The 16,506-nt window shown below is 37.2% G+C and overlaps 1 protein-coding gene across 4 annotated transcripts in view; it reads right to left on the reverse strand.

The window, feature by feature from the left end:
- The window catches only part of INTS7 (integrator complex subunit 7), a 101,941-nt gene that overhangs the window by 27,576 nt on the left and 57,859 nt on the right, over window positions 1-16,506 (reverse strand). For all 4 annotated transcript variants that reach the window (XM_023203806.3, XM_023203808.1, XM_023203807.1 and 1 more), the window contains 5 exons: window positions 15,347-15,586; window positions 13,664-13,801; window positions 12,246-12,452; window positions 1,168-1,362; window positions 539-642 (listed from right to left, as the gene is read on the reverse strand). In XM_023203806.3, coding sequence (XP_023059574.1) covers window positions 539-642; window positions 1,168-1,362; window positions 12,246-12,452; window positions 13,664-13,801; window positions 15,347-15,586 — 884 coding nt within the window. The remainder of the gene's footprint in view (window positions 1-538; window positions 643-1,167; window positions 1,363-12,245; window positions 12,453-13,663; window positions 13,802-15,346; window positions 15,587-16,506) is intronic.

The raw sequence follows: 16,506 nt of genomic DNA on the forward strand, positions 1-16,506 counted from the left end.
GCTGAGGCAGGAGAATCGCTTGAACCCAGGAGGCAGAGGTTGCAGTGAGCCAAGATCATGCCACTGCACTCCAGCCTGGGCAACAGAGTGAGACTCCATCTCAAAACAAAAACAAAAACAAAACAAAAGTGACAACTAATGCTACTGAAAAGATCATTAATAAAGGTGATAAAAACTAGGACTGTTAGCCACAAAGAAAGGTGAGGTGAAACACAAGTTCTTTGGTGGGAAAATATGTTGTGCTGTTTGTTGTAGCTCAAGTGAGCACAGGTAAGCAACACTGGCTTTGGATGTTGCTTTGGATGCTCTTTCTGGATATAAAAAAAAAGACACCTTTGAATCACCATTTTTTGTTAAAATCACCTGGGTAAAGTTAAAAAGTAAGATTATTCTGCTTATATATTTTAAAGGGGAAACTATATAATAAATTTGTAGGGTTATCTAACATGTATTTTGTAGATAAGCATATCTGAGGTAGTCTATATTTAAAAGAATACTTCCAAAAAGAACAAGAAATACTAGGGCAAGCTTGGGATACAGTTCAACGTTCCTTAAAGTTGCTGAGTCAGCATCAAAAGATGCCTGGTAAAGATCTCCATATCGAGAAGCAAGGCTTCGAAATTCTTCCATGGACTGTTTCATCTATAAAAAAAATCAATTATGACAAACATGCTTTCATTATCGTATAAACAACACAAAAATCAAAACATAAAAAAGCATCTTCAAACAATAACTCAAAAAAATACTGCAGTCTTTTCACTGTCATTCCATTCGTTTTCATAAACTTTGTTAAATAAAAACAAAAATGGCAAATGAAACTATACATGTTCACAAGATTATTATATATGACATATAGAAACAAAAACATTTGTATTTTAGCTTCTTCAAGTTCCACTAAAATAATTTAGTTATAAACATTCTCAAGTTTTTTAAAAAAAATCTATGTCCTTTCTCTTTATATAAATATGTAGCACCCATTGAGATACCATCAATCACTTTATCATTCTAATAACACATCAGCCTATTTTCAGCTAGACAGTTGAGTTAATAAACATTTATGATAATGTCTGAGTCAAACCACTGATGTTAAATTTCACAACTTTTCATCTTATAACTTCAAAAACCTCTAAAGTGTAAATAAAAAATGCACTGAAAGTTAAGACATGCCTGATTGGAGATGCGACCACACCTCTGAAGGTCATTTCCTAAGGTCATGGCAATTGTTGTGGCAATTGCAGGTGGAGGGCTTGTCTTCAGGCTATTACAAGTACAGATAAGTTGAGAGAAGGCTTGTAGAAGGTCAATCCTGAGCTTTACAAATTCACATTGAAAACTTAAAGGATTCAGTGGTGTACTAGCTGCCTGGAAAAAAAAAAAGAGATATTTAAGACAAAGCAAACATAACAGTGAGATGGGGGGCAGTACCAAGTATTTATCAGTTTGTGGTCAAGGGCAGTAGTTCTCTAAAAACACTGATGGATAAAGACCTAAATGATAAAAAGAATAATGTAATACTAGAATGAAAAACATTGTTACTAAACACCAGCTCTGAAAAACTGTATATACAATCACTATTGAAAGGTTCCTTACTGCCTACATTCACGAAGACCCCATAATATGTGGGTTGTCAAGAACATCATCAAGAAGATAATCACGGCTGGGCGTCGTGGCTCACGCCTGTAATCCTAGCACTTTGGGAGGCTGAGGCAGGTGGATCTCAAGGTCAGGAGATCGAGACCATCCTGGCTAACACGGTGAAACCCTGTCTCTACTAAAAATACAAAAAAATTAGCCGGGCATTGTGGTGGGCGCCTGTAGTCCCAGCTACTTGGGAGGCTGAGGCAGGACAATGGCATGAACCCAGGAGGCGGAGTTTGCAGTGAGCCGAGATCGCACCACTGTACTCCAGCCTGGGCGACAGAGCAAGACTCTGTTGAAAGAAAGAAAAGAAAAGAAAGAAAGAAAATCACATAAAGGATGCTTCAAGGACATTACCATCCCCCAAATCCCCTATTACCTTGCTACCTTCCTAATCTGAAATTCCCATCACTGGAACCTTGAAAAGTTGGGGGCAGAAAGAAAAAGAAAGATAAGGGCAGGAGAAATATGTTTCTAGACAGTCACTGTTTTTAAAAAACGAACATTGCCTCAAAGTTACCTGCTTCCACAGTAGCCCAAATTTCTTTTTCTTTTTCTTTATTTTTTATTTTTTTATGTTTTGAGACAGGGAATCATTCTATCACCCAGGCCGGAGTGCAGTGGCACAATCATGTCTCACTGTAGCCTCAACTTCCTGGGCTCAAATGATCCTCCCACCTGAGTTTCTCGAGTAGCTGAAACTAAAGGTGCGCACCACCATGCCTGGCTAATTTTTTTTTTTTTTTTTTGAGACGGAGTTTCGCTCTTGTTGCCCAAGTTGGAGTGTAATGGCACGATCTCAGCTAACTGCAACCTCCGTTTTCCGGGTTCAAGCAATTCTCCTGCCTCAGCCTCCCGAGTAGCTGGGACTACAGGTGCGTGCCACCACGCCCGGCTAATTTTTTATATTTTTAGTAGAGACAGGGTTTCACCATGTTAGCCAAGATGGTCTTGATCTCCTGACCTCGTGATCCGCTCGCTGCAGCCTACCAAAGTGCTGGGATTATAGGCGACAGCCACTGCGCCTGGCTGTGCCCAGCTAATTTTTTTGTAGAGACGGGGTCTCACTATGTTGCTCGGGCTGGCCTCAAACTCCTGTAGCCCAGATTAATTTTAAAAATAATTTCTGAGTAGAGACTTCAGAAAGCACAGAGAGGACACCAAGGAAGAAGGGGTTATAACACACAAATAAGTTTCAATGAAGATGGAGGAGTGTCAAGAGTAAGTCTTGGGTAGCATTAGCTAGGTAGAAAAGGTAAATGGTAAGGCAAGCCAGGGTGGACAGAGAACTAAGAAAACCTTTAACTACTGGCAACTGTCCTAGTGGAGATCATAGCACTATGTAGTTTTAACAAAAGGCACATATTAAAAATGTGCTAATTTAACAATAAATGGAGGCATAGTGATAATCTTCCTCTATGACATGACCCACTTAAAACACACTGATGCTGTTTCTTAGATACTATCTCACATTAGTCTTTCAGCAAAAGAGCCAGACATGATTTTGGGGTTCTAGAAGTCAGTTACAACATTATCCGGCCAATTTTATCTCATACTGACCTTAGCATAGCCGTCTCTACTATTAAGTGTCAAATGATCTGTTTTATTATTTGGTAGCATTCAGATTTTACTCTACAAATTAGTAAACCACTCTCCGTATTCTTTTTTTTTTTTAATTATACTTTAAGTTTTAGGGTACATGTGCACAACATGCAGGTTTGTTACATATGTATACATGTGCCATGTTGTTGTGCTGCACCCATTAACTCGTCATTTACATTAGGTACATCTCCTAATGCTATCCCTCCGCACTCCTCCCACCCCACGACAGGCCCTGGTGTGTGATGTTCCCCAACCTGTGTCCAAGTGATATCATTGTTCAATTCCCCGCTATGAGTAAGAACATGGGGTGTTTCGTTTTCTGTCCTTGTGATAGTTTGCTCAGAATGATGGTTTCCAGCTTCATCCATGTCCCTACAAAGGGCATGAACTCATCCTTTTTTATGGCTTCATAGTATTCCATAGTATATATGTGCCACACTTTCTTAATCCAGTTTAACATTGATGGACATTTGGGTTCGTTCCAAGTCTTTGCTGTTGTGAATAGTGCCGCAATAAACACACGTGTGCGTGTGTCTTTATAGCAGCATGATTTATAATCCTTTGGGTATATACCCAGTAATGGGATGGCTGGGTCAAATGGTATTTCTAGTTCTAGATCCTTGAGGAATTGCCACACCGTCTTCCACAATGGTTGAACTAGTTTACAGTCCCACCAACAGTATAAAGCGTATCCTCTTTAAGAATGTATGCTTGCTCTAGTATTCCTCTTAAACTGCAAAGGCCCTTGATGAAACCTTTTATATAAGGTAGAAGTAATAACTATACTCAACATATTTAATTCTGTGGTTTTCAACCTTCAGAATTATTTTGTTGTAATCATGAAACAGAACAGATTAGGACATTAAAGAGACTACTTAAATTGTTTTTAATTTCTTAGATGAGATCTGATTTGCTGTTATAGGAAGATAAATCTCCCCACCTCCTCTGCCTCTTACACTGCTACTTGCTATTTTAAATTTACGTTTCTCAGCAACTTTAAAAGGAACAGGGGTACAAGTAAGTGTATGTGATACAGTTGTATAAATACTACCAACCATCTTAACTGACAAAAAATACTGGCAATACTGTTCTAACACACATTATAAAACTTAAAGAGAAGAAAGATGTTGTAGTAAAGGAGATCTGCTTCTACTCTGGCTTTATCTCTAACAAGAAATATTTGATTGATGATAACCTTGAAGGTGATTGTGCCATCCTAGACCACGTTATACTGAAGGAAAGCAGTGTTACATACAGTACTTGTGTTCAAAAAGAACTCAGAGACAGATTTGTAATAAAAGTCAAAGACTTTTATTTAAAGGGTAATATCATCTAATAACAATAGGAGATGTATAAGAAATAAGGTTTGGATTACAGAAGTATGAATAATGCCAATGAGAAATAAAGGGATCTCATTTCCTTTTCTTTCCACTGGGGCTAAAGCTTAAACAGAGGTTGGGTTCTAACATCAGGAGATAAAGCAAACATTGTGTATAATCAAAATCACCCCTGAAAATTCCTCAGGAATGAGTTATTTCCAGTTATTTCACCATAGCCAGATGAAGGAACAACAAACTCAGAATTGTTTTCTAATGCTCATTCTGGGGTATAAGCTAATTGAGAAGAATGGCTGGCAGAATTGTCTCCACTATCCAAATAGTCTTTTTTTTTTTTTTTTTTTCTGGCGAAACATATAGAGTTAAATGTGTGTTAAACAGGCATATAATTAATACTATTTCACTGAATTTCTGATTTGTATTACATATACTGTTTTCTAAACAGAGCTAGCTAAAGAAACCAATATAGCTGGAAAAAAGCTACCTGATAAGCTCATATTATTGTGAAAGAGGTCTCCAGAACTTTTTTCATCTAGTAGAACTGAAACTTTATACTCATTAAACAAACAACTCCCCCTTTTCCCTTGCCTCAAGCCCCTGGCAACCACTATTTTACTGTCTGTTTCTAAGAATTTGACCACTTTAGATATCACATAAGTGGAACCATACAGTATATGTCTTCTGTGACTGGCTTATTTTACTTAGCATAAGGTCAGTTTTTAGAAGAATAAGCCAAGCCTAAAGCTAGGAGAAACTAGATTAAACCAGCCCTCCTACTAAGACCAGCTGGGAAAATGGAACAAAATATTTAAAGTATCTATGTGAAAGCACTGAAGAACTACTAAGGTTATAAGGACCTGTGGAACCAAAATCATGAAGAGAAGGGAAACCCAAAAAGGTAGCCCTGACATACGCTAATTTGAAAACTGCTACTGAAAAGCTGAGCAGAGCTTTCAGGGGTCTCATAAAACTAGAAAGGACTGTGGAAAATACTTCTTTCAGGCTTTCTGCTGTAACCTCAAAGAACTATACCCTAGGAATTAAGAGAACCCAAAATATGCTGGCTCTCACAAGGACTGAAGCCTAGCTTTGAATCAGTTCAATCTTTGGCTGAATTAAGGTCATCTACCCTTACCCTAAGCACCTGTCAAAAGAAAGGAAAAATAATTTAAGGCTCTTATAATGTAATACCTATCATTTTTCAAACACACTGTCCAAAATTCAATAAAAAATAACCAAGTGGCTGGGAGCGGTGGCTCACACCTGTAATCCCAGCATTTTGGGAGGCCGAGGTGGGCAGATTACGAGATCAAGAGTTCGAAACCAGCCTGGCCAACATAGTGAAACCCCGTCTCTACCAAAAACACAAAAAAATTAGCTGGGCGTGGTGGTGCACACCTGTAATCCCAGCTATTCAGGAGGCTGAGGCGGGAGAATTGCTTGAACCCAGGAGGCGGGGGTTGCAGTGAGCCGAGATTGTGCCACTGCACTCCAGCCTGGGCGACAGAGCTGGAAAGACAGTGCTGGCATGTAGGGAAAAAATAAAATAACCAAGCATACAAAAATGACAAAACTCCCCAAACCAAGAGGGGAAAAAAAGTAAAAAACACAAACAACAATAGATCCAGATAGCAGAGATATCAGACATGAACTTTAAAATAACTATGATTAATATGTTAAAAAATTAAATGACAAGATGGAGAAGCCTAGTTGAAAAGTGGAAAATATAAAATAACCAAATGGAAAGTCTGGGACTAAAAATATTTATTAGGTTAGTGCAAAAGTATGATTTTTGCCACTACTTATATTAATAAATGAAATTAAGAATGTAATGAATGGGTTTAACAGCAGATTAAACAGTAAAAATATTAATGAACTAGAACATAGGACAGGAGAAAACATCTAGAGGGAAATGCAGAGAGATAAAAAGATGGAAAATGGAGAAGAGAATGTAAGAGATATATGAGACTTGGTAAAAAGGATTAATGCAGGTGCAACTGAAGCCCTAAATGAAAGAAAAAGGGACAGAAGCAATACCTAAAGAAGTAACGGTCAGGTACAGTGGCTCATGCCTGTAATCCCAGCACTTTGGGAGGCTGGCTTGAGGCCAGGAGTTCAAGACCAGCCTGGGTAACAAAGCAAGACACCCATCTCTACCAAAAATAAAATTAAAAAAATTAGCTGGGTGCAATGGTACAGTATGAGGCTGTAGTGAGCTATGATCACGCTGCTGTACTACAGCCTGGGCAACAGATTGAGACCCTTGTCTAAAAAAAAAAAAAGAGAGAGAGAGAATGACCAAATATTCCAAAACTGATCAGTCATCAAGCCATACATTCAAAAAGCACTACAAAACCCAAAAGGCATTTGGATACAATACTGGTTAAACTGGAAACCAACAGGGGCAACACTGGTTAGCAGTCACCTACTAAAGCTGAACCTAAGTATGTCCTATGATGAGGCACTACCACCTAGAAGAAAGGTACATCTGTATCAAAAGTCATGTATAAGAATGTTCATAACTGATTTATTCTTAACAGCCCCAAACTGGAAACAAGCCAAACATTCCTCAACAATAAAATGCTAAACAGATTGTACAATAGTCATCCAATGGAATACTCTGCAGCAATAAAAATAAATGAACAATTGCCATATACAACAAAAAACATGAATGAATCATATTATATAGACAGTGCTGAGCAAAAAAAAGCTAGCATCAAAAGAATAATACTCATGCGTTAAATAAGGTTGGAAAACAAGGCTAAACTAAGCCATAGTTTTAGAAGTCAAAATAGTCATTAATTCTTGGGAGAAAGGTGAAGGTAGTAACTGGAATAGGCATGGAGTAGACAGAAATTTCAACACAAACAAAACACACACCATAAAAAAAAAGATCTCAGACTACATTAAAATTAAAAACTGCTATTCATCAGAACACAAAAAGCAGGAAAAAAGTCACAAATCTAATAATATCTGCATTTCATATAACAAAAGATTTGTATCCAGAACGTATAAAGTACTCTTATAAACCAGTAAGAAAAAGACACAGAAACTAGTAGGAAAATTAGTAAAAATCTTCAAAAGGAACTTTGCAGAAAATAAAACACAAATGGCCAAACATATGAAACAAATGTCTAATTGTATTAGTAATCTGTGAAAAGCCAATCATAAGCTTTAGAACCTACCAAAGAGAAAAATGTATGGCAATAGGAACTCTTACACACTGTTGAGAGGACTTTAAATTTGTAAAGCCACTGGGAAAAACCCGGTATTAGCTAGTTAATTTAAAGATGTACATAACCTGTGCAATTCCACTCTTAGGTAATATCTTACAGCAATATCTCTAAACAGGAACAGGAATATTCTTAGCATTTTAGGAGATTAGGTATTTAGTCACTCACCATTACTGCCAGTAGGAATGCTTCCCAACTCCCCATCACTGTGACAAAAAGAAACATCCACACACACTTCCAAATTGGAGCAAGGGGCAGATATACAGCTCTGAGTGAGGGCCACTGCCCTAGAGAAGGGTTTTTTCAACCTGAGTATTACTGACATTCTGAACTGAATAATTCTTTGTTGAGGGAGGCTCTCCTGTGCATTGCCTCTGCACTAAATACCAGTAACAACTGGGCAAGTGGTGATAACCAAAAAAGGCTCCAGATACTGCCAAATATCTCCTGGAGGATAAAACCATCCCTGGTTGAGAACCACTGTCCTAGAGAAACCTTTGCAGTAAGTGCATCAAAAGATATGTACAAGAATGTTCAGAGCAGTACGTTGGTAACAGCAAGAAACTGGAAAAATCAAAATGCCTATCAACACTAAAATGGGAAAACAAATTGATGTATATTCTTATGATGCAAGACTATATGGCAGGGAAATTGACCTACAGATTCCTGCAACAAAACAGATGAATCTTAGGAACATAATTTAGATGATCAAAGCAAGTCGAAGAAAAATATGATTCCTTTTTATATAAAATTCAAAAACAAGCAACATAAAACAGAACCTTGTTTAGAGTTACAAAAAAGCATGTTGAAATTATAAAGAAAGGGCTGGGCATTGGGCTCACGCCTGTAATGCCAGCACTTTGGGAGGCCGAGGTGGGTGGATCACCTTAGGTCAGGAGTTTGAGACCAGTCTGGCGAATATGGTGAAACCCTGTCTCTACTAAAAATACAAAAATTAGCCAGGGATGGTAGAGAGTGCCTGTAATCCCAGTTACTTGGGAGGGTGAGGCAGGAGAACCACTTGAACCTGGGAGGTGGAGGTTGCAGTGAGCTGAGATCATGCCACTGCACTCCAGCCTGGTGACAAGAGTGAAACTCAGTCTCAAAAAAAAGGAAAAGAAAAAGAAAAAATTATAAAGAAAGGCAATGGAACAGTAAACTCAAGATCCAAAGTACCGTTACCTTTGTGGGAAGGAAACAGTGTACAAATGTGGAGGCACACATAAGAATTTTACTTTTTTTCTTTTTTTTTAGGAAACAGCGTCTTGCTGTGTTACCCAGGGTGATATTCACAAGCATATAAGAATTTTAAAGGCAATGGTAATGTCCTATTTTCTAACTGGATGTTTTGATATTTGTTGTGTTTTTTATGCCCTACATAATACATATGTAGATATTATGCCTATTCAATATTTAATAACAAAAAATTAAACAATAAAAAAAGAAAAACACTATTGTAGGTAGAATGTTAAGCTGGTTCCTCTGATTCAAGTTCCCTGGTATCCACACCTTGGGCATGCTGAATATCACTAGTTTAAAAACCTAAAATCTGAAATGATTCAAATTCTGAAATGCTCCAGAATCTGAAATTGACATGATGTTCAAAGGAAATGTTCATCGGAGCATTTCAAATTTTGAATTAGGGAGGCTCAACTGGCATAATGAAAATATTCCAAAATCCAAAGAAACCTCAAAATACAAAACACTCCTGGTTCCAAGCATTTGACATTAAGGAATACTAAACCTACAACATCTTCTTTTGAAGGTGGATAGCACCCAAAACTTGCTTCTAACTAATGGAATATGGCAAAAGTGATGAGATTTTGAGGATATGGTTTAGGTCCCTAATGAACTGACTTTAGATTAGTAGAAAGGGAGATCATTTGGAGCGAATCGGATCTAATCAGTTGAGGCCATTAAAAGAGGGTGAGAGATTCTCTTGCTGGTTTGGAAGAACCAGGTTCCACAAGTTCTTCAGGTGCAAGGAAATAAAATCTGCAACAAATTCATGATCTTAGAACAGGACCCTGAGCCTCCTGGAGCCTCAGATATCTGAGACTGGCCCTCACAGACACCTTGATTGCAGTTTTGTGATACCATGAGCAGAGGACCCAGCTAAGCCATGCCTGGACTACTACTACTGCTACTACTACTACTACTTTTTTTTCTGAGACAGAATCTCAGGCTGGAGTGCAATGACACAATCTCAGTTCACTGCAACCTCCTCCTCCCAGGCTCAGGCGATTCTCCCACCTCAGCCTCCTGAGTAGCTGGGACCACCGGCACATGCCACCACACCCGACTAATTTTTAAATTTTTTTTGTAGAGATGGGGTTTTCCAACATTGCCCAGGCTGGTCTCAAACTCCTGGGCTCAAAATACTGGGATTACAGGCATAAGCCCCCACGCCTGGCCTATGCCTGGACTTCTGACTCACAGAAACTGTGAAATAATAAATAGGTATTGTTTTAAGCCACTAACCTTGTAGTAATTTGTTACATAGCACAGAAAGCTAATATAAACACTTTTTAGAATTTTTATTCCTAAGAAAAAAGACAACTCTATCATTAATCATTGTATTGAGAAATTAAACACCTAACTTTGCTATTGGGTCTCCATAAACAAAGAATTTTGAACTTCTCCTGTTTAGTGTGGCTGAAGCAGATAAAAGGCAAGATCCTCAAAGCTGTACGATCTCAGGTATGGATCATTCACATCAGTAAGTTAAAAGGGGCAGTACATGCTCATATTTACTCAGTTAAAAAGACAGAAAGCAACTGTCAAATCCACACTTATCAAATGAACAGGTTAAAAAATAAACATAAAAAAAGTCCTCAAAAAACCCCTGAGAGTATATAATACAATCAGAGTTGTGGGAAGTTTCCAACAACTCTGAGGATCATACTGCCTTCCCCTATAGTCTACACTCAAGTGAAGTATTATTTCCTGTTTTTCTTAATCCTAAAAGCACAGTGTTTGACAAATAGCAACTGTTTATGATCTGTTGAATAAAATAACTCCATTTCAAAAGGAGAATATCTGAGGCCCAATGACCTACCCAAGGTCACACTGTGTTAATGGCAGAACCAAGACTAAGATAAGGTCTCCTCTCTGTGAATCAAGTGCTTTCTTCCTGTGTCAGAATTCAATACTTCATTATTGTCAACCCTCGTTAAATACAACACATACCATAGAAATCATTAACCGAATATTAAATATTCAAAATAATTTTTCATAAAATTAATTCCATCTGCCTCACTGTTTTGTGAGCCTATCTGTCCAAAGTTCTTACCACTTATGGTACTAAATAATTAACAATTTTCTGCTCCACATAAACTAGAAAATGAAATTGTTCTATTGATCTGAATCAGTAATTATACTTTTAATTTTCTGAGGCATTTATTAGTCTAATATAGGAAACGACAATCTCGTCCCAGAATAATCAAGAAAGAATCAAAGTAGTTAATGCTACCCTTTAAATAGAGAAGAGCCTATACTCCTTTTTTAAACAGTCATCAATCAATCCTAGTAAAAAAAATATATAAAATACTTCAAAATATATGTGCCTCACAGTAGTCTGAATATTCTCTTTAGTGACACCTGCTTTTTCTACTTTGAAATATTTCTTTTGAAATAGCCCACCATTCAAAATATTTTAGATATGTTTAAATGTACGTAAACAGGTACCAAAAGTTTTATGGTCCCATCTCAATATATACAATTTTAAAAGTCATGTGACAATATTTTTAAAATGTTTAATGTTGATTATATAACTTCTTTACTTTTAAAGGAAAAAGCCCTTGCATTAATACAAAAAATGCTGATTTTAGGGAATAGGTTCCTACTTAGGAATTTAACTAATTTCAAGGAAACATAAGGATCCCTTTGCAACCCTTTCATTTTCTTGGCAGAGATAACAGAAATTGTGTCTAGCTAATGGTTACTGTGGAGTAGGAGGATACCACAGAGTGGTACAAAGTGGGACACTAGAATCTTTGATAATTTCTCTTTATCTGTAAAGCAAGAAACTCTAGTTACTTAGTCAGCAGTTGCCAGGTATGAGATGAGGTCAGGGGTTTATGTTTAATGGTGGTACTGATGCATGCAGGCTGGAATCTTACTAGTAAGAGTCTGTAGAGGGAGGATCCTATCTCCACACCACTTACCCATTCTGCATGGATTCAGCAATCCTCTTCACATTGTTATGTTAAAAAGTGGTACCCAATTCTTTATAACAAGAAAATGATAAACTTCTATCAATCTAAGAATGTTAAAAAGGGGAAAAGGTTAAGGGTTTATTTTCATGACCTACTTCTTATAGTCAAATACATATCAGCAAGTTTCTCAAGTTAGTTGAAATAGGCCAATCCAAAAAGAGAAAGGGGAGAACTCTCACACAAGTCATCATCACCAAAGGTGAATTAAGAGGACTTACTGTTAAGGAAGCAATCCCTTTGTGATAGAATTTTAAAGATTCAGCAATGCAAGAAAGTGCTGAACTATAATTTTCCTCTTGCAACCCAGTGAGACACTGTTCTGCATGTGAAAACTCCTTCAAACTATTTAGCCAGAAGTAGAAGTGTTCTGAGGCCACCTGAGTCAGCAAACTCTGATAAAGCTCTTTGGCCATGTCATGATTACCCTAAAAACAAAAAAAGAAAAGAAAAAAGAATAGAAGGAGCACATGGTGAGGTTCTTACATTGAAAGAGTTGATGCAGCAGCTAAAAGAGAAACCCAAACCTTGGATATGTCTGAAGAATCATTCCTCATATTATATAATTCTCTGAGACTCTGTCTAAATATTTCCTCAGAGAAAATATGTTGAGTTGCTTTTATGTAACATAATGCTTGAAATTCTTTACTAAAACAGTTCCAAAAGAGAAAATAAATGGAATTAACTATAAACCAAGTCTAGAACTTTAGCCCAAAATATAGAAAGTATAAATACTTTTTAATGCTATTCTAAATAAACTATTTAGTGGGTAAGAGAAACCCCAGGGGAAAAGGCATAGTTGTTGGGAGAAATGTGAATAGCACTTAATGCCTGAGGCCAGGGATGCTCAATGTCCTGCAATGCTTGGGACAGAACAGTAAAATAAAGAACTGTCCTGCCAAAAGTGTGTGCTCCTCCCCCATTTGAGAAGCAACATAAAATTAAGAACATGCACTTCAATCACCTAGAGTAATGCTTTCTCAAACTTTGGTCTCTGGACTTCTCCCCAAAGGATTTTTTATTTATTTATTTATTTTTAGTAGAGACAGGCTTTTGCTATGTCAGCCAGGCTGGTCTCGAACTCCCGGCCTCAAGAGATTTGCCCACCTTGGCCTCCCCCAAAGTATTGGGATTACATGCATAAGCCACCCCACCCGGCCAGGATTTCTGTACTAACCAAGGTTTCTATTTCCTCTCAAACAAAATTAATAAAACTTGTTAGGCTTTCCATATGGCTGAGAAGAGTACAGTATACTAAAGCTTTCCCATTTCTACTTCAGAATGACACGGTTGGGGAGAGGAACAAAGATGTGGTATACTGAGAAAGGAAGATAGAAACAGCGGGTGGTAGGTGGCCTTGGTTATAACGATACAGTGCAAAATGAAAGTGGCACTAACAACCTACAGCCAGAAAGGGCCCAGATTTTAACTTCCTCATTACTAATACCAACAACATATATACCATTCTTTTATGATAAAAGTTAAAAATCAGGTCCTTTCCTTCCTCATCTTCAGAACCCATGACTAAAAGGTACTTCAACTTTATTTTTAGTTTTGACTACGACTAATAATCATACAGTTGAAGGTACATGACCTGACATTTCCGCCAACCCAGTTCACTCAGAAGGGTAACACATACCATTCTGGAAGCCTGTCTGGCAATACGGTATACAGTCCATCCATTGGAGACACTTTCAAGCTGCTGCTTAATTACTGCCTTACTTTCCACAGATAATGCCTTCTGACTTGCTACAAAAATCACAGTAGCCAAACTCACCTAACATTGGGCAAGAAGAAAACCAAGAAAAGCATTTAATTTTATCCAGTGTCATTGATAACCTACCCCAAAGGGAGGAAAACTAATTAGAGCCCACTGCAAAAGAATAAAATTTGTTTTCCATTGACATTTATTTAATTTTTTATTTTAAAGTCATTAAGTAATTTATTCCATTCACTCAGGGCACTCTTTATAACAGCAAATAAGTAGAAGCAATATCCACAATATGGATAAATAAATTATATAACATAATCACACAACGAGATACGTAAGTAAAATGGATAAACTAGAGATAGACTTACCAATATAGATGACAAGGAAAATAGGCAAAAATATGCAAAATGCAAAAGATTACAAGCAGTATGATAAAGTTTACATAAAGTTAAAAATATGCAAAATACTGCATATTACTTAGGGATATATACTTTGGTAGTAAAAGAATAACAGGCATGAGAATGATAAATATCAAATTCAGGATAGTGGTTACCTAAGAGAAGGGAGGAGATGCTATCAGCAAGGTACACAGGGGGCTTCAACTAAACTGTTAATACCTTTTTCTTAAGCTAGATAATGAACGGAAGAGTTTTCACTGTATTATTCCTTAGATTTTTTTGAGTATTACATTTTTGAGTATTACATTTCGTAATTTAAGACTATCTTAAAGTAGTACTTTAAGATATCAGGACCATTAGTTCAAAATGCCACTTCATAATAAATAACTTAGCTAATTGCCTCTTAATATTTCAAAGCTGATTCATATAAAGATCCACACATTTGGTCATCAAGGTAACCTTTCCTGGCAGCAAATGATGAGATGGGGTCAATCTTTTATACAATTCCCTCTGGAGGATTAAATATAAAACAGGCTTGAATAAGTCATTTCATTATATTTCTTCCCACAATATGGAATGGCGACCTTACAACTTTCATTTAATTTACAATTATTTAGAATATAGCCTACTCTCAGTCCTGCAGAACTTTTCAACTAAACATTTTATAGCTTCCACAGTTTGTTTCTTTCTAAGCATGTACCTTTCCTAACCCCAAGGGTCTACAGAAGCCTAAACTGAATCCTAAACAGCTAAAGAGGTTCTGGAATGGAAAACATAAATTTGGGCTAATTTATGGTCATTATTGTCATTAGATTTTTAACTTCTATTTTCTGAAGTACAAAACAGGGTTTAGTTCATTATTTACTTTGTATAAGGAAGAAAAAAGTTTCATTTTCATTTTGTCCTTTGTAATAAAAGAAAAACATGAGATTGGAGGCTTTGGCTATACTAAGCTGATTTGACAGGGTTTAGGAAGAAAGCAGTTTTAGAGGTGAACAAAACATGGCTTTTTAAAGCACAAGTGAAAAAAGTAAAAAGCTCATACAGCCAATTCTATTTTGACAGCAGCACACTCTTTGGTCTTAGGTAATGAATTTAACCCATTGTTTGTTCTGTTTTTTAAGTAAAGTCAAACAGTAATGTTAACTTAAAAGTAATTCCCACTAGACCAGATCCTAGTCATTCAAAGGAGATTCAAAATGTGGCTTTTTACCAGAAGTTCTTGTTGCTTGTCTGTGGCTGATCGTCCAATCACCTTGTATAGCTCCATGAGGTCACCAAGCATCCCATCACCCAGCACGGGCAGCTGCATGGCAATGGCTGCCAGGCAATGGCACATCAAAATCCGGGCAGCATCTTGAGCACTGTGCAACTGAGTCAACAAGGTCTCAACCACTGACTGGCTAAGATGGGGCCTGCCCTTGGCTAACTTCACCATACAGTTTAGAGCAATCTGCACGCCAAAAAGAAAATTAACTAGTTACATTTTGAAGATACAGATGAAGCTTTAAAGAAAAGAGCTTTGTACAGGTTACTGGGGAAAATCAAGGGCGAGGTTTCTTGTAGGCATAGCATTTTTCTTCATAAGAAACACGAGGTACTGAATCCCACATTAGGGTTTGTGAAGTGCACTACGTTTAAAATAACAAATTAGGACTGCACGTCAACCACTCATTTCAATCTAAGACTATCAAAATACTTTTAAGAAAGATGGAAATCATAAGGAAGAATGCTGAAGAGGCAAATATACGCCAAATGTCACCATCATTGTACTATCATTACTTTTCAGGAACTGCTTCTGAAGTGTGGCTTGTAAACTATGCCAGCATCTCCCAGAAGGAAAATAAAAATATAGACTCCTGGGCCCTACCCTAATGAATTAACATACATGTGTGTGTGTGCCTGTGTGCCTGTGTGTGTGTGTGTGTGTTGAGGCTACCGAGAGTTCATAGTTTTAAAAAGATGCCTTAGATGACTCTTAAGTACACTCAAGTGGGAAAGAGATTCCTAATTTTCTCTTACTTCTCAATTGAAATCTAAAAATCAATTTGGCTACAGAATTTCTCTTATTAAGGCCTTGTTAAAGGCATCACTAATATCCAGTCAAAAAACTAGAAACCTAGAAATATTCCCACTTTTACAAAGCTAACATCTTCTTTTGTCAAATCTCCAATATTCACTGTTAGCGCCTTTCCAATCTCTCTACCACATCATAAATCTCTTCCTAATTCCAATTTCTTGAAAAGATGGGCCCTTCAATCCATCCTTCACAATGCAAACACGCAGCCATCAGTGGGCTGTTAGGCACACACATAAACTTTAGAGTCTGAAAAATGCAAGGGCTGAAGCTCGGCTTGCCCCTTATTAGCTAGG

The sequence above is a fragment of the Piliocolobus tephrosceles genome, chromosome 1, assembly GCF_002776525.5.
Source record: "Piliocolobus tephrosceles isolate RC106 chromosome 1, ASM277652v3, whole genome shotgun sequence".
Taxonomy (NCBI): domain Eukaryota; kingdom Metazoa; phylum Chordata; class Mammalia; order Primates; family Cercopithecidae; genus Piliocolobus; species Piliocolobus tephrosceles.